At 40.8% G+C, this 22738-nt stretch overlaps 1 protein-coding gene across 2 annotated transcripts in view; it reads left to right on the forward strand.

Moving 5' to 3' along the window:
* Positions 1-18509, forward strand: part of lonrf1 (LON peptidase N-terminal domain and ring finger 1) — a 30073-nt gene extending 11564 nt beyond the window's left edge. Inside the window, exons 4-12 of one of the 2 annotated variants that reach the window (XM_067987065.1) lie at positions 91-237; positions 1122-1350; positions 2757-2850; positions 5076-5190; positions 6806-6927; positions 10458-10616; positions 13218-13380; positions 15713-15862; positions 17136-18509. In XM_067987065.1, the coding sequence (XP_067843166.1) occupies positions 91-237; positions 1122-1350; positions 2757-2850; positions 5076-5190; positions 6806-6927; positions 10458-10616; positions 13218-13380; positions 15713-15862; positions 17136-17300 (1344 nt within the window). In that variant the 3' untranslated portion in view covers positions 17301-18509. The remainder of the gene's footprint in view (positions 1-90; positions 238-1121; positions 1351-2756; positions 2851-5075; positions 5191-6805; positions 6928-10457; positions 10617-13217; positions 13381-15712; positions 15863-17135) is intronic. The other variant, XM_067987074.1, reaches the window with a different exon arrangement.
* Positions 18510-22738: the final 4229 nt, after the last annotated feature.

Genomic DNA, 22738 nt, shown 5'->3' on the forward strand with positions numbered 1-22738 from the left:
TCACGAAACTTTTTAAAGAAGGTTCTGATTATAATGGTACAAATTTCCCACATGCATTAATACTGTAACATCACATTTATGCCCACGTAGATTTTATGTGACTTGCTGTCACCTGTTCCTGAGAATGTAAAAGAAGGATTGCTACACATTAGAAATAAAGATTTGCCAGTTCACTTGTCTACTAATGTGGACTGCTGTCGAGTACTGTCTAATTCAACCGAGTTGAAAAATGATGAGGTAAGAGATGGCAATACGTTCTGAATTTACATTTTTCACATTTCAGATTGTTGTGATGCTGTAATTTAGTGTCAATGCAGCAATTCTGCAGATTACATTCAGTGAGTAGGTCTCAACATATCTTGTTTAATAGGGCTATAGCTAAAATAATGGTTGTGTCTTCAGTTAATACTCTTTAAAGTTCAAATCATACCTTTTATGCTGACCATTTGGTTTTCTTCAGCAAAAATTAGAAAAAATATTGCATAGTGACTAAATTGAAGTGGAAGCATACTGTGGCAGGCAGGATATGGGTTCAGAGGTATGAGTCATCAGACTGTAAGTTCCTGATCTCAGCTAAAGTGCCAAGAATGGGGGCCATGCAAAGGTCAGGCATCTCTGCAGGAAGGAAGTGAAGATATATAGATAGTTTTTTTTTGAAATGACAAATCCTTCAGGGAAGGGAACCTGCCATCCCTACCTGGTCTGGCCTTTTAGTCCCAAACTGTGTTTAACTCTTAATGCACTGAGGGCAACTAGTTATGGATAATAAATACTACCTTGCCAATGTTGTGCTACATCCCAAGAACAAACTATTTAAAAAGTTTAAGTAAAATCTGAATTAATATACCTAAGCATTTTATACTGTAGGATGACTAATGAGATTAAAAACAAAGCCAACAGAAATTGAGTCTGAGCTTTCTATTCCATTGCCAATTTGACATTTTTAGTATATGTACATGATTGTATACGCTGCAACATTCAGAGATTACTCAGTGATCAGTTTTCACAATTTGACGTGATCTTCAGGCTTTGTCTCTTTCCAACATTTTCACCAATATTAGCTGTTAATAAATTCAGACCTTTTCAGCTTTTTGTAATAACTAAATTTTGTTGTGAATCAGCAGGTGTCAAATGTGCCAAAAGCCGCCGAGGGAGAGCTAGTATGCCTGAGTCGGACCCAGTCGGTTCAATTGCTACATAGGGTGGAGAAGCTTGTTGGTTTGAAAAGGGTTTCTTCGGCGCCACTGTTTTCAGGCCAAGAGAAGGCAGTTCTAATGAAAAGAAAGCTGTCTTTCAGTGATCAAGAAATAAAGGAGACCGGTGACCGGAAGAGTAAACAACAAAAACGTGGTCAGTTATTAGTTGAACTTTGTAATGCTAGCTTGCAGAACAATGTTATGCTGTTCAGGTAGCTTTAAACCTCAAAGCTCAACTATTTAAGAAAAATGAGTAAAAATAATTCACAACTCATTTTTTTCTCCACTGCCGCCGCCCCCCCCCCCCCCCATTTTAGAAATATAACTGCTTCATAAGAAATAGGAGCAGGAGTAGGCCATACGGCCCCTTAGCCTGCTCTGCCATTTAATAGGATCATGGCTGATCTTTTACCTCAACTCCACTTTCCCGCCCTATCCCCATATCCCTTGATTCCCTTAGTGTCCAAAAATCTATCAATCTCAGTCTTGAATATACTCCTCGAGTCTATGACCTCTAGTCCTAGACTCCCCAGCCAGGGGAAACAGCCTCTCAGCATCTACCCTGTCAAGTCCTCTAAGAATTTAATACATTTCAATGAGATCACCTCTCATTCATCTTACTTCAGAGAATATAGACCCATTCTACTCAATCTCCTCATAGGACAACCCCCTCATCCCTGGAATCAATCTAGTGAACCTTCGTTGCCCCCCTCCTCTAAGGCAAGTACACAGTACTCCAGGTGTGGTCTCACCAAAGTCCTACATAATTGCAGCAAGACCTCCTTACTCTTATACTCCAACCCCCATTTGCCTTCCTACTTGCCTGCTGTACCTGCATAGTAACTTTTTGCGATTCGTGTACAAGGACATCCAAATCTCTGTGAATACCAACATTTCTTAGTCTCTCACCTTTTTAAAAAAAAAATCTGCTTTTCTAGTCTTCATATCAAAGTGGATAATTTCACATTTTCCCACAAAATCCCTTTGCAGCCTCTTTGTGTCCGCCTCACAGCTTATTTTCCCACCTGGCTTTGTATTGTCAGCAAACTTGGATACATTACATTCAGTCCCTTCATCTAAGTCATTGATATATATTGTAAACAGCTAAGGCCCAAGCGCTGATCCTTGCGGCACCCCACTAGTTACAACCTGCTAACCCGAAAATGACCTGTTTATTCCTACTCTGTTTTCTGTCCATTAACCAATTCTCAACCTATGCTAATATATCATCCCCAACCCCCATGAGCCCTTATCTTGTGTAACAACCTCTTGTGTGGCACCTTATCGAATGCCTTATGAAAATCCAAATATACTACATCCACTGGTTCCCCTTTATCTACCCTTTAAGTAGATGAATGCTTTGAAAAGTGAATGGTTTGCAGTGCTATTGTGTAATTTCTCTACTTAGAACCATTAGTTGCTGTTTGTGTTGTCACAAAACAGTCATTTTAGTAAAAGTGACCTATTTTTCTGTGATCAAATTTAGAATATTTCACTTTTAATGAGCATTTTATTTTTCATTTAAAATTTCTTATTTAAAATATACTTGCTTCTATTCAGATACTGAACAACAGTTCCATTTATCAAGTTCTGAGAGAACCATAACTAAGGATCTAGTAGATGCATCAGATTTTGAATGTTCCCTTTGTATGAGGTAAGAAAACATTTTGCTGGAATGGCAAATATATACCAAAATTAACCCTTAGAACAACTAGCAGAGAGAGACTGAAATTCCCCAGCTGCTGTAGTCTAAGTTTTCAGCTCCTGCATCAATATTAAAAAAATAAAGAGAAGTAGTTTTATTACAGTAACAGTGACCACAAGACTAAAATACTTGGACAACTTAATTTTAAAAAAACATTCCTGTTTGCCTGGTCTGAGATAACTTGTTTTGGCAAGTTTTTCTGGGTTGCAATTATAAGGTGGCTTGTACTTCTTAGCTTTGGCTTAAAATTGCTTCAGAAGTTTGACCGATTGCTCGACAGAAGGAGTAAGTCAAACGTCAGAAATTCTTCCGATTGGCTAGCTAAGAACTGGTTTCACAGGTTTTTTTTCAGCCAATCAACCTGATGTTTGTGCTTCTGGCTTTCTAAATGAATGCTGGGACAGCAGAAGGCAAGAGAGGTGAAGACAAGCTGAAAGGGAGCACACAACATAGTAAAACTGTTTTGTCTGAAATATAGATGTATACAATTATCATTGTAATGAAACAGTTCCTAACATCTCACCACTGTAATATTAACTAAGAAATTCTTGTCACTGAAATTTAAAAAAATATATCTTAGGATAGCAGCAGTTCTTCAGATTGTGTAAGCACAATAAGTAGGATTTTACTGGTCATACACCAGGGGCACCTGGTCGCAGTGAATATCGGAAAATTGGATGGGTCAGAGCACATGCCTGTAAAGGAAATTAAAGGAAAATCAGACAGGTTCCTGTCTTTAACTATTTCTTCTCTAACTATTCTTTCACTTTTCACTAAAAAGCCTGTGCTATTTTTTATATTATCTGCTGGCTTTTTTAACACTCCCTTTTCGCCCCCCCCCACTACATTTTCTATATTCATTATTTTAATCCATTTAACCATGGAACTCTATTCTTTGCATGCTTTTTTGTCTTAAAAGAATATACTTCTTTTGTACTCTATACTCATCTCATGTTTGAAGATTTCCCACTGCTGATCTGTTAACCTGTTTGCTAACTTTTTTGCTCAGTTAATGTGGACCAGATCCTTTCTTATCTCTCTGAACTTTGCCATTTTCCAGTCCAGCATCCTTGTTTTTGACTCTGCATTATTTAATCTTTAATGTGCTGTGGTCGCTTTCACAATTGTTCTCCAACTCTCCAGTTATTTGCCCCATTTCATTTCCCAGAATTACTGCAAAAATTCTTCTTTCCTTGTGGGACTAGAAACTTCGTGATCTCGGAAGAAATCCTGGGTGCATTCTAAAAAAAAATACATTCCCTACCTTGACGACATACATTAACTATTTGTCTACCTTGGTGCAGTTAAAAATCACCCAATATTGTCGCCTTGCTGCATATTTCTGAACTCTTAACAGATCTCCACCTCCGTCTCTCTATTTGGCCCGTAATGCTCAAAGAGAATTGTACCATTTCCCATTCTGTTTCTCCACTCAATATATACAGATTCTATCTTAATGCAACCCCTGACACGTTCTTACATCCTACTGCCGTGATGGAATCCTTTAGCGACTTTGCCATCCCATGACCTTTTTTCTCTCCCTCTCTCTCCTAATATGTTATAACCAGGAATATTAAATTTCCAGCCTAGTCCAAATTTGAGCCATGTCGAAAATAAGTTATATTCCTCCCTAGTTATTAAATCTCCAATTTTGTTTTGAATGCTTTGTGCATTCACATGCATAACACTCAATCCTGACTCCAACTTTTTTGAAAGTCTTTATTCTTGACTTTTTTCTCATTTAGTTTTTCCTATTTCCTGCCCCCTCTAGTGTTTTTATTTCTTGTAGCCTTTCTTGCCTTTTCTCCTGATTTCTCACTCTTTATTTCAGTTTACCCTGTTCATATGGAGTTAATTTTTTTAAGCTGTTAAGGTTTCAGTATGTGGAGATGCCGGTGATGGACTGGGGTTGACAATTGTAAACAATTTTACAACACCAAGTTATAGTCCAGCAATTTTATTTTAAATTCACAAGCTTTTGGAGGCTTCCTCCTTCGTCAGGTTCATATCGTTCACCTGACGAAGGAGGAAGCCTCCGAAAGCTTGTGAATTTAAAATAAAATTGCTGGACTATAACTTGGTGTTGTAAAATTGTTTACAGGTTTCAGTAAGCATCTGTAGATGTGTTTTTAACATTTTGACTTATGTAATTTTCTGAATTTTGACACTAACAGATTATTCTTAGAGCCCATCACTACGCCATGTGGCCACACCTTCTGTAAGGGTTGTTTGGAACGAAGTTTGGACCACAGTCCTCTGTGTCCACTATGTAAAGACAGTCTAAAAGAAGTAAGTTTCAGACCATGCTGATTATGTCTTAAGGTTTTAGAATGGTCATTGTTCAACATTAACAGAAGAATTCCATTCAAAACTTAAAGAAATGTGCACAATGTCTGGAAAATATTAATTTGGGCTGTAACATGAAATGTTAAATGAATATTACATGCCCCTCCAATTCATTTTCACCAGTTTGGTGTATCCATTTGATAATCTGGTGATTACTTCCAACTTTTAATGCCATTTTAACAATTGTCTGATAGTCAATAAAAGCCTGTCTTTTTTTTCCATTTGATGATTTGGAAGGTCACACTCTGAATCCAGTAGTTTGATAGCTCTGGAACCATGTGGTCATGAAGTGTTGCTGTCCCTACCTTTAACTTTCTTTTGTGGTCATCAAGCTGACATGTTGTGGGATGGAACACACCCATTGTAGCATCAAGCACTCCTAGGTTGGGTATAACCGTCAGATGCAGAGTAAACCTCCACCCTACCCCAGCAATGTGTCTCTGCCAACAACTGAAGAGCGACCTGTATTGCACCACTGATATTTTTGTTTCCCACACCAGCCGCTTTGAATGAGATTGTCATTACAGTGCTATATTTGGAGCAGTTTTGTGCTGCGAACTTGTAACCCACTAAGAACTGACTTGAATCTGACCGAGCTTATTTCACATAGGCTCTGTCTGCTCGTTGTAAGAGTCATTTCATGCCATCTTATCTGAGCTTGATTTGAGCCCAGGTTCTGGTGGTGAGAAGCCAGTATCTAATCCGCTGACTTCCAGTACCCCAGTTTTCTGTATGTAGTCCTTTTTTTCCCCAACCACACTAAACAGTAATTAACATTGATAAAACGTAAGCCAAAAAGGATGCCAGGTCATGCTGGGCCCTAAGGAGCTTTAGCAAATTAGTAACCTGAAATCTATATTGGCATCACAGTAATACAGTTCTAGAGCACTAGATAATTAACTTGTGCTATTGTGTTCTGTCCACTGTGAGCTCCTTCCATGAAACGTACCAGTCTGGGGGACTCTGTCCTGGTTCTAGTTGTAAGGAAGTTACTGTTAATGGTTATAACCACCACTACAACCAATACTATCATCATAATTCACCGGGGATCCTGTTACCTAAGCATTGCAGTCGTTACAAGATACCATAGGCATTTTGATTGGCCAACAAAACTGTGCTAACATCCTTGAGATTTGTGGGGAATTTGAGTGGCGGCTCAGTGACTGCCCCTACTTTGTGCACAATGTTCCATCCCCCCACTGGTGGAGGGAAATTAACGAGGCTGGCCACAATGCCAGTGGCCTCCTTAAGATGGCCAGAGGGTTGGTAACTCTAGCTACAATATGAAATGTATTTTTAAAATGGCAAATGATTAAGTTGTTCTTCCCTACCCACTTGAACAAGCTTTGCGTTGCTTACTCATCATTTCCCCCCAACCACCCCTCAATAAAAACCTGGCACCTGTAGTGTAGCTTTGGTGAAATTAACAGCTAGTGGTTAAATTTAAATCATGTGTATTCTTTTGGTTCCTAACACCTGTGCCTTAATGATGGGGATGTATTGCATGGAACTATGATAAAATAAGAAGCCAGATAATAAAAAGCATCTTTCTCTTCAGTATCTTGAAAATAGGAAATTTGTTGTCACATACTTATTGGAAGAAGTGATTGTAAAGTATCTTTCTGAAAAACTGTGTGAAAGGCAAAGGGTTCACAATGAAGAAACAGCAGAACTTTCAAAGTAAGTTAATATTAATTACAAACAATGTCATTCTGCTGGAGTGTAAGGATTTAAATAAATAAGTGGTCCAAACAGATCCCCCTTCGATTGAGCTGAGGGATAGCAAGGGAATGGTATTACTGAATATATTTTTGACTGCTGAACAGTGGAAAAGAAATTGAGGATGAAATTTGGGATCACCAAAAGATGGCACCTCTGACAGTGCAGCACTCCCTCAGTACTGCACTGGAGTGTCAGTCTAGATTTTGTGCTCAAGTCTGTGGAGTAGGACTTGAACCCATGACCTTCTGACTCAGGTGAGAGTGCTACAACTGAGCCATGGCTGATACCTGACACCATTTGGCCTTTGGTTATTTAGCGCTCTCTGGCGTAAACATCATGTTCAACAGCTTACTGTACTGTATTCTAATTATATGACAATGTATATACCAAATTCCTGTTTAAAGTTTTATATGACTGTTCAGTTTTGCTGTTATTGCCAGTTTTGTTTTTTGATGTCATTACTGTGTGCAAGTTGCAATAATTACACCTAATATTCTAATATTGTGAACTGTTTGAATTTTTTTTGAAGTGCCAGTCGCTTGTGGGAAAGTAGGTCTAGTTGAGTGGTTATCTTGCATTTTGGCAATAAATTCCATATCCCACTGGAACAAGAGCTTTTTATTACCTGGTGTTGTTGGGTTTGTACATTATATAAAATCTATTTGATTTATGTATCCAAGACAATGATACATGGTATACAGTATTACATGTGGAATATGAACCAGATTTAGTTAACGGCTTAACTGTACGCGAACATCTATCCAATAGCGATCATAACATGATCGAGTTCAATGTAGTGTTTGAAAGGGAAAAAAGTGAGTCAGCTGCTAAGATTCTAGACTTGGGTAAGGCCGACTTCAATGGGATGAGACAGAGACTGTCCACAGTAAACTGGGCAAATCTGTTAATGGGTAAAACGACTGATGATCAGTGGGAAATGTTTAAAGAAACATTTAACGTGATACAAAATCGGTTTATACCTGAGGGGCAAGAACTCTTACTTGCTTAAAAAAAACAGCCATGGACAACTAAAGAGGTAAGGGACAGTATAAGACATAAGGAAAGGGCATACAAAAAGGCAAAAAATGGCACAGATCCTGGCGAATGGGAAAGATACAAAGATCAACAAAGGGTCACAAAACAGATAGCAAGAGCTACAAAAAGAGTATGAAAAGAAACTTGCAAGGGATATCAAAACCAATACGAAGAACTTTTATAGTTACATTAGGAAAAAGAGGGTGGTCTGGAGCAGTGTTGGCCCCTTCAAAAACTGAAAGTGGGGATATTGTTATTGACAATGGGGAAATGGCGGACATGTTGAACAATTACTTTGCATCAGTATTTACAGTAGAAAAAGAGGATAGCATGCCGGAAATCCCAAGAAAACTAATATTGAATCGGGGATAGGGACTCTATAAAATTAATATAAGTAAAGCAACAGTAATGAAGAAAATAATAGCACTAAAGAGTGACAAATCCCCAGGACCAGATGGTTTCCATCCCAGGGTTTTAAAGGAAGTAGGTGAGCACATTGCAGATGCCCTAACTATAATCTTTCAAAGTTCTCTAGATTCAGGAACTGTCCCTCTGGATTGGAAAATTGCACATATCACTGCTTTTTAAGAAAGGAGAGAGAGGGAAACCATGGAATTATAGACCAGTTAGCCTAACATCTGTTGTGGGGAAAATGCTGGAGTCTATAATTAAGGATAGGGTGACTGAACGCCTCGAGAATTTTCAGTTAATCAGGGAGAGCTAGCATGGATTTGTGAAAAGTAGGTCGTGCCTGACAAACCTGATTAGACCTCTTCAAAAAATTCAAAGTAGTGGACAGGGGAATGTCAATGGATGTTATTTATATGGACTTCCAGAAGGCATTTGATAAGGTCCCACATAAGAGACTGTTAGCTAAGATAGAAGCCCATGGAATCGAGGGAAAAGTACGGACTTGGTTCGGAAGTTGGCTGAGCGAAAGGCATCAGTAGGGATAATGGGTAAGTACTCACATTGGCAGGATGTGACTAGTGGAGTCCCACAGGGATCTGTCTTGGGGCCTCAATTATTCACAATATTTATTAATGACTTAGATGAAGGCATAGAAAGTCTCATATCTAAGTTTGCCGATGACACAAAGATTGGCGGCATTGTAAGCAGTGTAGATGAAAACATAAAATTACAAAGCGATATTGATAGATTAGGCGAATGGGCAAAACTGTGGCAAATGGAATTCAATATAGACAAATGTGAGGTCATCCACTTTGGATCCAAAAAGGATAGAACAGGGTACTTTCTAAATGGTAAAAAGTTAAAAACAGTGGATATCCAAAGGGACTGAGGGGTTCAGGTACATAGATCATTGAAGTGTCATGAAGAGGTGCAGAAAATAATCAAGAAAGCTAATGGAATGCTGGCCTTTATATCTAGGGGACTAGAGCACAAGGGGGCAGAAGTTATGTTACAGCTATACAAAACCCTGGTTAGACCGCACCTGGAGTACTGTGAGCAGTTCTGGGCACCGCACCTTCGGAAGGACACATTGGCCATGGAGGGAGTGCAGCGTAGATTTACTAGAATGATACCCAGACTTCAAGGGTTAAGTTATGAGGAGAGATTACACAAATTGGGGTTGTATTCTCTGGAGTTTAGAAGGTTAAGGGGTGATCTGATCGAAGTTTGTAAGATATTAAGGGGAACAGATAGGGTGGATAGAGAAACTATTTCTGCTGGTTGGGGATTCTAGGAGTCGGGGGCACAGTCTAAAAAAATTAGAGCCAGACCTTTCAGGAGTGAGATTAGAAAACATTTCTACACACAAAGGGTGGTAGAAGTTTGGAACACTCTTCTGCAAATGGCAATTGATACTAGCTCAATTGCTAAATTTAAATGTGAGATAGATAGCTTTTTGGCAATCAAAGGTATTAAGGGATATGGGCCAAAGGCAGGGAAATGGAGTTAGATCACAGATCAGCCATGATCTTATGAAATGGCGGAGCAGGCACGAGGGGCTGAATGGCCTACTCCTGTTCCTATGTTCCTATTTATATCCTTGCAGTCCCTGATTATCCTCGAGGTGCTTTTCAATGGTACAGTTGAAGAGACCTGCAAGTCAACTATGTTTCCTTCCCACAGACAATCAGGCCATAACTGATAGCAGTCTAAAAAAATCTAGAATGCAAATATTGATTGGGATTTCAGTGTTAATTAGTTAGGTTTTTTTTGGAGGCGAGGGATAGAACATGGAAGTATGTCTTGATACTAATGTTCACTTGTTTGCATACAATCTTTTATGAAAATGAATGATCTTGTAATGTTTCTTCATGGTACTTGCCTTAGTTTTGATTCTGTACTTTCAACTTCCTCTTGTGCCACATTGTGTAATGGTAAACCCTAATTATTTCATGGGAAGAAGTTTTAGAACCCAGGATTTGAAATAACTTTAAGAAGTCTTATGAAATATTAAGTCCATTTTATTGCTTTTTCTTTTGCAGTTTGACCAAGAATGTTCCCATTTTTGTGTGCACTATGGCGTATCCTACTGTGCCTTGCCCTCTTCATGTTTTTGAGCCACGGTATAGGCTTATGATTCGAAGATGCATTGAGACGGGTACAAAACGATTTGGAATGTGCATCAGTGACCCTCAGAATGGGTATGTTCTAGACTGATAATAGCTAGTGTTTTCAAGTTATTTGCAATTAGCCAATGTAGCAAGGTTTGCAATGAGTGGTACATAACTACCAAACAAGCCACCTTCAACAGCAAGAACACCAACCATCAATGTAATAGAAGTTTGAACATACACTGCTTTTACAAGCGCCATCTTCCACACATTGGAGTGAAATGGCACTGGGTTTTTTGAATCTTAAAGAATTGTATAGGAAGAACTAGAACAAATAAGTTTATCTGGAGAAGGAGCTGGCATTGCAACAACTTTTTGCCTTGAAAAGTAGATGAAGTACTTTAGGTATCAGTATTTAGGTATTATCGGGCTAGGGAAAACAAACTTGCCTTCCAGGGTGGAATTATTTTCTAAATATTGTGTGTAAGCAGAGAATGCCACCAACGTTGTAACATGACATTACAAAACATCTAGTGAACATATCCAATCCATTCCAGTGTTGGGTGAAGAATGTTTCTTAGTAGAAATAAGACCCCACAAGTCTGTCAAAATTTGCAGATGACTTTAAATAGGAGGTATAGTTAATTCTTTAGAAGGTCAAAGAAAGGTGCAAAGGGATTTTGATAAGATGTGGGATTGGGCTAAAAAGTGGCAGATGGAATTCAATGTCAGTAAGTGTGATGTGACACATTTTGGTAAAGAAAAAACAGTAGTTATACCCTGAATGGAAGTAGGCTCAACGTTGTGGCAGAGCATAGGGATTTTGGGGTACAGGTTCACAGAACATTTAAGGCAGCAACTCAGGTTGATAAAAGTTTTTTTTTAGAAAAAGATATGGAATTCTAGTTTTTATCACAAGATATTGAATATAAAATCTCAAGGTAAATGAGCCTATATAAAACCTTAATGAGACCTAGTTAGAGTAGCGTGCAGTGTTTAGCACCATGCTATAGAAAGGATATAAAGGCTTTACAAGGCATGTAACACATTCAATGTGATAGAAGTGTTTAAAATTGAGAGGATGGGATAGGTAGAAGACGACTGTTTCCAGTAGTTGAGGGATCTAGAATGAGGGGGCCATAGATACAAGGTTAAATACAAGAGATTTAGAACAGAGAGCAAGAGAAACTTCTTTACACAAAGTTGTGTGGCTATGGAATTCACTTCCAGTGTTCGTGGTTAGGGTAGAAAATGTCAACATTAAGATCAAATTGGATAGGTGGATGAAGGGATATGGAAACAGGCTGGGTGAATGGCAATGACTGGTTGTGCCGTAAAAACTGTTTCCATATTGTATCTAATACCACCCTCACCATCGGTGCACTGTGGCTGCAGTGTGTACCATCCACAGGATGCACTGCAGCAACTCGCCAAGGCTTCTTCGACAGCACCTCCCAAACCCACGACCTCTACCACCTAGAAGGACAAGGGCAGCAAGCACATGGGAACAACACCACTTGCACGTTCCCCTCCAAGTCACACACCATCCCCACTTGGAAATATATCGCCGTTCCTTCGTCGTCGCTGGGTCAAAATCCTGGAACTATCTACCTAACAGCACTGTGGGCGAACCTTCACCACACGGACCGCAGCGGTTCAAGAAGGTGGCTCACCACCACCTTCTCAAGGGCAATTAGTGATGGGCAATAAATGTCCCCCCCCACCCAATCCCATGAACGAATAAAAAGAAAAAAAAATACAAGTGATTGAAAGTTTGTAGGAAAACAGCACAAAAATCTATGTTGTGCATGTGTGTTAGTGTTGAAATGCAATCATTCTATTGGACAAGTCTATAGGCCGCCAAATAGTGGGAAGGAGATAGAGGAGAAAATTTGCAGGCGACTTACAAAAAAATGCAAGAACTTAGAGTAATGATAATGGGGGGGCTTCAATTCTCCCACTATATCTGGGCAGTAACAGTGTAAAGGTTTCCTTAAATGTGTTTGAGATCTTTCTGGAACAGTGTGTTTCCAGCCATGAAGGAAGTAAACAGTGCTGGATCAAGTTCTGGGGAATGAAGCAGATGGAGCAGGTTTCAGTGGGGGAGCATTTGAGGAACAGTGATCATAATATCATTAGGTGTAGAATAGTTATGGAAAAGGACAAGGAACAATCAAATGTGAAAGTACTAAACTGGAGGAAGGCAAATTTCACTGAGTTTAAAAAGGGACCTTGCCCAGTGGATTGGAATCAAAAATTGGTAGGCCAAACAGTAATTGAACAGGGAAGTAGGGGTGGAAATTGCAGAGGCTCTGGCCACAAACTTCAAATGCTCCTTGGATTTGGGCCTGAAGTTGCATAATATCAAATTCTAGCCTTTTTGAAATGTTTACCAATTAGTATTCCAAACAGTATTTTAGAATGGTTTAAAACTCAGGGTTCAGCAGCATTGCAGAGTAAGCAAACCACAACAGATAACTGCATTACCATAATTTATAAAACATTATGCAAAACCATCATAGCTTCTTTTGTATGATACTTGAGACTTGCGGACTTAGTATGCTCTTAAAATAACTGGAGTAACTACGTTGTTCTGGTTAATGGGGACAGAGTAAAGGGTGAAATGTGCAATATCTATTTTGAATAAGTCCTATTCTTTGATTTCATGAAAGTGATGCCCATTATTTACAGATTTACAGATTATGGCTGTATGCTGCATATAAGAAACATTCACTTCCTACCTGATGGGCGGTCTGTTGTCGACACTGTTGGAGGAAATTGTTTCAAAGTTTTGGAAAGAGGGCAAAAGGATGGTTATTACATTGCCAATATTGAATACTTGAAAGATGTTAAGGTAAAGATCATTTGCAGCGCTTATATTTACAAAGGAGCCACTCGCCACTACAGTCCAATTAGAAGTACTATGCTCTTTGAAAACTGTGTGGCCACCAGCATAGACAACATAGAGAAGTAATGGCAGTAGAAGGTGCCAGTGTGTAATTTACCTGTCTGGGGTGGTGTAGGTCTTGCCCTGAACCCTTCACTTTTACAAATTCATACTCCAGGTGCAGGCCTTTTCCTGTTGGGAGCACATAATGAAAATTCAAGCGTGGGATGCAGCGGGTCTCCGTTAATTTTAATGGACAGAAAATCCTGCTGACCTCCGTCCTTGATATTTGAAGTGTGCTCTCAGTGGGCAAAACTATGTGCCAGGAGTGCAGATTTGTAAAATTCCCCGTTTTACTGTCATGTCAGTTTTTATATGCCGTTGCTTTTTTTGGCGTTGGTATAGTCAAACACGGATTTGCTGTGCGTGGTGAGATAAAAATCTGAATCATCTGGGCTTCTCAAATCAAGAGGAAATCAGATGGGAATTCCACACAAGTTGTTCTTGTATTCTATTAAACTAGCAATAACGCCTCATCCACTATCCTAAACATCCACACTCTCCATCACTGCGTAACGTGGCTGCAGAGTGTACTATCGACATGATGCACTGCAGTAACTTGCCAGGGCTTCTTTGGCAGCACCTCCCAAATCCACAGCCTCCACCACCGAGAAGGACAAGAGCAGCTGGTGAAATGAAAACACCATGACTTCCAAGTTCTCCTGCAAGGCACACATCATCCTTACTAGGACATAAATCGCCGCTCCTTCATTGCTAGATCAAAATCCTGGAACTCCCTATCCAACAACATTGTGGGAGCATCTTCACCACATGGACTGCAGTGGTTCAAGGGCCATCACCTCGGCAACTGGGGATGGGCGTTAATTGCTAGCCTTGCTAGTGACGCCCCTATTCCAAGAATGTATTTTAAAAAACATGGGAGCTGGTTACCTGTCCTTTTTTGTCTAAAAATGATGTGGAATTGAAAACAAGAGACTAGCTTCCAAAATGTATTTATTTTCTTTTATTCTAGGGATGTGGGTGATGCTGGCAAAACTGCAATTTATTGCACATCCCTATTTGCCTTGTGAAGGTGCTGGTGGGACTTTTCCTAGAACTTGTTCAGCACAAAATGTTTTGCTCTTTCTTTCACTAGATTTCTTGTACCTCATAAATGTTCTGTGACGTTTTAGATATTGTCGACATAGAATGAAATCGTATGGAAAATAAGAGTCTAAATGGGGTGGAGGAGCAAAGGGATCCAAGGGTACAGATACACGAATCACAAAGTGACGCAGGTTAATAAGGCCATTTTTTAAAAAAAAGCTAACAAAGCATTGGGGTTCATTTCTAGAGGGATGGAATTGAAAAGCAGAGAAGTTATGTTAGACTTGTATCGAACCTTGTTTAGACTACACTTGGCGTACTGTGCACAGTTCTGGTCTCCATATTATAAAAAGGATATAGAGGCACTGGAGAAGGTGCAAAAAAGACTTACAAGGATGATACCAGAACTGAGCGGTTACACTTATCAGGAAAGTCTGAACAGGCTGGAGCACTATTCTCTAGAAAAGAAAAAGCTGAGGGGTGTTCTAAAGGGGCATTTAAAATTATGAAGGGGTTTGATAGGGTGGACTTAGAAAATGTTTCCACTTGTGGGGGAGACCAAAACTAGGGGCCTTAAATATAAGATAGTCACCAATAAATCCAGTAGGGAACTCGGGAGAAACTTCTTTACCCAACAAGTGGTAAGAATGTGGAACTTACGACCACAAGGAGTAGTTGAGGCGAATAGCATAGATTCAAGTATGAGGAAGCTAGATAAGCACGAGGGATAAAGGCATAGAAGAATAAGCTGATAGGGTTAGATGAGGACGGGTGGGAGGAGGCTGGCGTGGAGTGCAAATGCCAGCATAAACCAGTTGGGCCGAATGGCCTGTTTCTGTGCTGTAAATTCTATGTAAAATTAACCAATGAGACTTGTTTCTGGATCTTATTTTTCCAGTGCTGCAACTCAACCAAACAGTTAGTTTGAACTTGACGTATGTTTCCTTTATCTTGCCCACGTTTACCATATACCATATTAATTTCACTATAGGGTGGCACAAATGGTACAGATATACTTGGTTATTAATATAGCTAGTTGCTGTATCTTGGTTTTTTAATTTTCATAATTATTTTACACTCAGTATCTGGCATTGTGTATTGGATACAACATTGAATTATATAACACAGAAGCAGTTTGTCTGTTTCCACTTTAAAAGTCAGTGTTTAAATATATATCCATATTTATTTTCAGGTTGCAGGAGAGGAGTTGGGTAAACTTATGGATCTTCATGATGAAGTATATGCACAAGCTTGCAACTGGTTTCAAAACCTGAAGAGTAGATTCCATAGTCAAATCCTTCAGCATTTTGGACCAATGCCGGAGAGGGAAGCAAATATACAGGTAATACTACTCTCATGAAATCGTACCTATTTATCCAATGTTCTCCACATTATTGAATTCAGTAGGTCACAATAAATTCTTACCTTTGCATAATGATACAAGCCATAGTAAAAATATTACCTAAGTGTGATGTACCATAGCTTAACTGAATAAAACTTTTGTCAATTTCACTTTGATTATAAAGAAGTTAGTTTGATATGGTACTAACATGTATTTTAAATGCATAAGAAATATTATGAGGCAGAACATATTCCAAAACAAAATTAAACCATTCTATAGATATAGGTTCCAAGGTACTTCGAAGAAGGTGGGAAATTCTATCACTAAGCAGCAATTGGGAGAAGGGTTGGGGGGTGACAAAAGGCAAGTTGAAGAGGTAGGCTTAAGGAGACTTTGAAGATGGAGGAGAAATGAAGAACAATGAAGGGGTTGAAGAGAATTCGGGAGAGCTAGGCTGTTATAGCTGAAGGCCGTATCACAGATGGTGGAGCAGTGGGAGAGGGATGCTCAGTAGTCCAGACTAGAGTGGAGAAAGTAAGCTTAAATTTTTATGATGTCATTCCAGTTGTCATAATCTTTATTCTAAACATTATTAATATAAGTTCAGTTTTAAGTGCAAAGTCACCAGGATTTTGGAAATATTGAGGCATGGGCAAGCATCTGTCTTAAAGTAGATCGGTTAGTGGTATAAATGACCATACAATGCAGTTTTTTTTATTTTAAAAAAAAAAGTTAATTTGCTTTAAGATGTCAGCCTTGGCCCAGTGGTAAATTCTGATGTAGGGACTGCTTTACTGATGAACTACAATGATGAGGTCAGCCATGGCTCAGTTGGTAGCATTCTCGGCTCTGTCGGAAGGTTGTGGATTCAAGCCCCACTCCTCAAACTTGAGCACATAATCCAGGCTGACACTTCAGTGCAGTATTGAGGGAGTGCTGCACTCTTTCAGATTAGATATTAAACTGAGGCCGTGATTATACCCTCAGTAAAAGATCCCATGGCACTATTTCGAAGAGGAGCTGGGGAATTCTCCCCGGTGTCCTGGCCAACATTTATCCCTCAATCAACACCACTAAAACATAATTTGGCCGTGTATCTCATTGCTGTTCGTGGACCTGACTCTGCAAATTGGCTGCTGTGTTGCCCTAGTTTACAACAGTGACTACACTTCAAAAGTACTTAATTGGCTGTAAAGCACTTTAGGATGACCTGAGGTTGTCAAAGGTGCTGTATAAATGCAAGTCTTTTTCCTTAAACTATTTTTGTATTTAGGGCCCTCCAAATGGACCTGCTTGGTGTTGGTGGCTTCTTGCTGTTCTTCCTGTGGATCCCAGATATCAGCTATCTGTGTTGTCCATGACATCCTTGAAGAACCGCTTGATCAAGATTCAGAATATTTTGACATATTTCTCTAGTGCAAGAGATCAATCCAAGTAACTATCTGTCTGGACATACTTAAAGGACCATCCGATCCTCTCTCCAATCACGATTGGACTACTTGCTAATTTTTCATGTGTGATGCTGGTTTCAGAGTGAGGGGTGAGAAAGCAGACAAGGTCTTGAAAGGAAATGCAAAATATGCTGTAAACTGAAAAGAAATCCTGACATTTATTTTCTACCAAGGGTGGTTGTAAGGCCAATACTCTAGGCTATTTCTGTGAAATTTGGAATGGACAGGAATTCCATGATTTTTGTATTTACAGTTTTGAAGTTGTACTGATTATTTAGACTATCTGTGCTAAATGAAGTGAGTTCAAAGCACTACAGATATGTTCTGACCGTTGAGCAATATGATTATCATAAATTTAAAAACTACCATCATGATTTGCACAAATATTCCAGATTTGTCACCATCTATCCTGAACTGGCTGATTCTTGCTGGAGTATGGTTCCAATACTTTGCCGAAGTGAGAGTTGAGACGGTGAGCATCATTAGGCCATTTCACCATGGAAGCTATCACAGCTGCGCATCATCTGCCCTCGTTCATTGGCGCCAGGTGTCCACTTTCCAGCAAGAGTCGCTGGATGACAGTCGAGAGCCCTGGCTGCATTTTTTTTCTTCCTTCCCTAGCATCCCAATCACTACCCTGGTCAAAAGAGATCAACTTAACACAAAACCAGGTATCAAGCCTGGGGATTTCTAGTCTGTACTGCTTAGTATCCCATCATGTGATGCATATACTCACCAATCTATCAGGCAAGATGGGATTCCAGATTTTCTTAATGCTACATTCTAATTTTTCAATTCTGTGAAATGGTATCACTATGTACTTTGCAGTAATGATCATGTATCATCACTTAAGATTCTAATTACAATAAATTAGAGGCCAACCTTAAAAACTGCTGGATGTTTTTAGACTTGGAACTATACAAATTCAAATACAGCTTATGTTTGGCTAATCTATTTGCTGAAAAGTGAACTATAAGCTCTTGGAGTCTGTTTTTGTTTTAAAAAGCAAAATTCTGTATATTGGTTTCAGTACATTTAGTTTTGTCATGGTTTGTATTTTTGCTCTCCATGAATTTGTAATTTTTTTCAGATTTTAAGTGCTGGCATTGTGTAAATATGCCAGGTATTGACTTCCTCATCTGTAAATTATTTGTAAAAGGTTTCTACAAAATTCCAGCTTTGGCTTGTATATTTAATTTATTTTTTGAATAAAGATCAAAAATTAAAACCTATGGTGGTCTAATGTAATTTGAAAGAAAATCAATGAGCCTTGTTTCACTTACTGCAAAGACAACTTAATCCAGACATACTTTTCTAGACTCCAATTCATAATGTTTAATACCTACTCAAGGATAGATCTTTCAATAGCCCTATCCTCCAGTGTACACATCTATACACTGTATTTTACGGAAATTCTTGCATTTATATCACTTTTTCCATTATAACCTTTTATGTCCACATTCCAGAACAAAGGAGCAATTGACATTTTCAAGACTGGGATCGATAGATTTTTGTTAGGTAAGGGTATCAAGGGATATGGAGCAAAGCGGTGTAAATGGAATTTAGTTACACATTAGACACGATCTAATAGAATGGCAGAATAGGCTCTGAGCTAAATGGCCTACCCCTGTTCCTATGAGCAGGAGCCATTGTAGGTCAACGAGCATAGGGATGATGGGTGAATGGGACTTAGTGCAAGTTAGGATATGGGCAGTCGTGATTTTAAAATTCTCATCGTGTTCAACTTCCTCCATGGCCTCACCGTGGAGGAAGTTGAACAGGCTGTGGAGGCCAAGTCACTGAATATATTTAAGAAGGAGCTAGATAGATATCTAGACACAAAAGGCATCAAGGGGTATGGGGAGAGCGCAGGAATATGATATTGAGATAGAGGTAAGGAATCTTACAACACCAGGTTATAGTCCAACAATTTTATTTTAAAATCACAAGCTTTCGGAGATTATCTCCTTCGTCAGGTGAGTGAGTGAAAGGTTCTCAAATCGCATATCTTATATTAGGCTGGGACACGCTCACACCAATCAAAGGTGTTGGTGTTCAGACAGGTTAGCCACGGAAAACAGTTCTGAATACACAATGGGTCAGATTACAAAGCCAGAGAGAGAAAGAGACCCGAAAGGCAGAGAGAGAATGTCCAGTTGTATTAAAAACAGATAACTTTTTTTTTCCCTGCTTACGTGTAGCGTGACATGAACCCAAGATCCCGGTTGAGGCCGTCCTCGTGGGTGCGGAACATGGCTATCAATTTCTGCTCGACGATTTTGCGTTGTGTGTCTCGAAGGCCGCCTTGGAGAATGCTTACCCGAAGATCGGTGGCTGAATGTCCTTGACTGCTAAAGTGTTCCCCGACTGGGAGGGAATCCTCCTGTCTGGCGATTGTTGCGCGGTGTCCGTTCATCCGTTGTCGCAGTGTCTGCATGGTCTCGCCAATGTACCATGCTTTCCTGCAACGTATGAGGTGGACAACGTTGGCCGAGTCACAGGAGTATGAACCATGTACCTGGTGGGTGGTGTCCTCTCGTGATGGTGGTATCTGTGTCGATGATCTGGCATGTCTTGCAGAGGTTGCCGTGGCAGGGTTGTGTGGTGTCGTGGATGCTGTTCTGAAAGCTGGGTAATTTGCTGCGAACGATGGTCTGTTTGAGGTTGGGTGGCTGTTTGAAGGCGAGTAGTGGAGGCGTGGGGATGGCCTTAGCAAGGTGTTCGTCGTCATCGATGACATGTTGAAGGCTGCGGAGAACATGGCGTAGTTTCTCCGCTCCGGGGAAGTACTGGACGACGAAGGGTACTCTGTTGGTTGCGTCCTATGTTTGTCTTCTGAGGAGGTCTATGCGATTCTTCACTGTGGCCCGTCGGAACTGTCGATCGACAAGTCGAACGTCATATCCCGTTCTTACGAGGGTGTCTTTGGGCGTCTGCAGGTGTCCATCGCGTTCCTCCTCGTCTGAACAGATCCTGTGTATTCGTAGGGCCTGTCCATTGTGGATGGCCTCTTTGACGTGGTTGGGGTGGAAGCTGGAAAAGTGGAGCATCGTGAGGTTGTCTGTGGGCTTGTGGTAGAGTGAGGTGCCCGTCTTTGATGGAGATTTGTGTGTCCAAGAAAGAAACTGATTCTGAGGAGTAGTCCATGGTGAGTTTGATGGTGGGATGGAACTTGTTGATGTTATCGTGTAGTCTCTTCAGTGATTCTTCGCCGTGGGTCCATAGGAAGAAAATGTCGTCGATGTATCTGGTATATAGCGTTGGTTGGAGGTCCTGTGCAGTGAAGAAGTCGTGCTCGAACTTGTGCATGAAAATGCTGGCGTATTGGGGTGCGAATTTGGTCCCCATGGCTGTTCCGTGTGTTTGGGTAAAGAACTGGTTATCGAAGGTGAAGACATTGTGATCCAGGATGAAGCGGATGAGTTGTAGGATGGCGTCTGGAGATTGGCTGTTGTTGGTGTTGAGTACTGAGGCTGTTGCAGCGATGCCGTCATCGTGGGGGATACTGGTGTAGAGTGCCGAGACGTCCATCGTGGTGAGAAGTGTTCCTGGTTCAACTGGTCCGTGGGTACTGAGTTTTTGTAGGAAGTCTGTAGTGTCGCAACAGAAGCTCGGGGTTCCCTGTACGATGGGTTTCAGGATGCCCTCGACGTATCCAGAGAGGTTCTCACACAGGGTTCCGTTGCCTGATACGATAGGACGTCCGGGTGTGTTGGCCTTTATTGCAAGGGCGTTGGGAATACAAAAGTAAGGAAGTCTTACTACAATTGTACAGGGCTTTGGTGAGACGTCATCTGGACCACTGTGTACAGTTTTGGTCTCCTGATCTAAGGAAGGATATACTGGCCATAGATGTGGTGTAGCGAAGGTTCACTAGATTGATTCCTGGGATGAGAGGGTTGTCCTATGAGGAGAGGTTGACTAGAACAGGCCTATTCTCTCTCGAATTTAGAAGAATGAGAAGTGATCTCATTGCAACATATAAGATTCTGAGAGGGCTTGACCAGGTAGATGCTGAGAGGTTGTTTCCCCTGGCTGGAGAGTCTAGAACTAGAGGGCATAGTTGCAGGATAAGGGGTTGGCATTTAAGACTGAGATGAGGAAGAATTTCTTCACTCAGGGTTGTGAATCTTTGGAATTCTCTACCCCAGAGGGCTGTGGATGCTGAGTTGTTGAGTGTATTCAAGGCTGAGATAGATTTTTGAATCAAGGGATGTGGGGATCAGGCAAGAAAGTGGATTTGAGGTTGAAGATCAGCCATGATGTGATTGAATGGCGGAACAGGCTCGAGGGGCCGTATGGCCTACTCTGCTATTTCTTATGTTTTTAAGCCATTGCAGGTGATTCTCTCGCTATGTCTGGATGGATAAGATTGGAACTAGGCGAGCGCAGTCCCACCCAGCTGGACGACAGAGGAGAGGCATTGGAGAAGGATGGTGTAGTCAACCGTGTCAAAGGTTGCAGACAGGTCGAGAAGGATGAAGAAGGATAGTTTAGCATGGTCACAGTCACATAGGATGTCATTTGTGACTTTGACAAGGGCCGTTTTAGTACTGTGGCAGGCACAAAAATCTGATTGGAGGGATTCAAACATGTGGGAAAGATGGGCACGGATTTGGGAGGTGACAACACATTCAAGGACTTTGGGGAGGAAAGGGAGGTTGGAGATGGGGCAGTAGTTTGTAAGGACAGTGGGATTAAGGGTGAGCTTTTTGAGCAGGGGGATGATGACAGATTTAAAGGGGAGGGGGACAGTACCTGAGGAGAGGGAACCATTAACATTATCTGCTAACATGGGGGCAAGGAATGGAAGTTGGGTGGTTAGCAGTTTGGTGGGAATAGGGTTGAGGGAGCAGGAGATGGGTCTCATGTTCAAGATGAGCTCGAAGAGGGCATGAAGGGAGATAGGAGAGAAAATGCAAGTTCAGAGCTAGGGCAGGGGGGAACCGTAGGCAAAGTTTGGCTTGGTGGGCTAACAGAAGGGAGGGAAGTGTCAGAGGCAGCTGAACGGATGGTCTCAATCTTAGTGACAAAGTAGCCCATGAGCTCCTCACACGTTGTTGGAGGTGAGGGTGGAGGAGGCAGGGGAGAGGGGTTTAAGACGTACATTATCTTTGCATTCCAGGATGATCCTGGAATAGTGAGCTGTTTTGGCAGAGGAGAGCAGGACCAGATAACACTTTGTGTGGTCCAGCCAGATCTGGCGACGAATGGCTAAACCAGTTGTCTGCTATAAACGTTCAAGTCTGCATACCTTGGACGTAAGGGAGCGGAGATGAGGGCCGTACCAGGGGGAATGACCAGGGTGAGAGAGTAATGGTTTTAGTGGGGACAAGGGCATCGAATGTGGAGGTGAGGGTGTGATTGAGCAGATTGGTAGCTGCAAGAATGTCATGGTGAATGGAGGGCCAAAGGCTAGACAGTT

Source organism: Heptranchias perlo, chromosome 1 (genome assembly GCF_035084215.1).
Source record: "Heptranchias perlo isolate sHepPer1 chromosome 1, sHepPer1.hap1, whole genome shotgun sequence".
Taxonomy (NCBI): Eukaryota; Metazoa; Chordata; class Chondrichthyes; order Hexanchiformes; family Hexanchidae; genus Heptranchias; species Heptranchias perlo.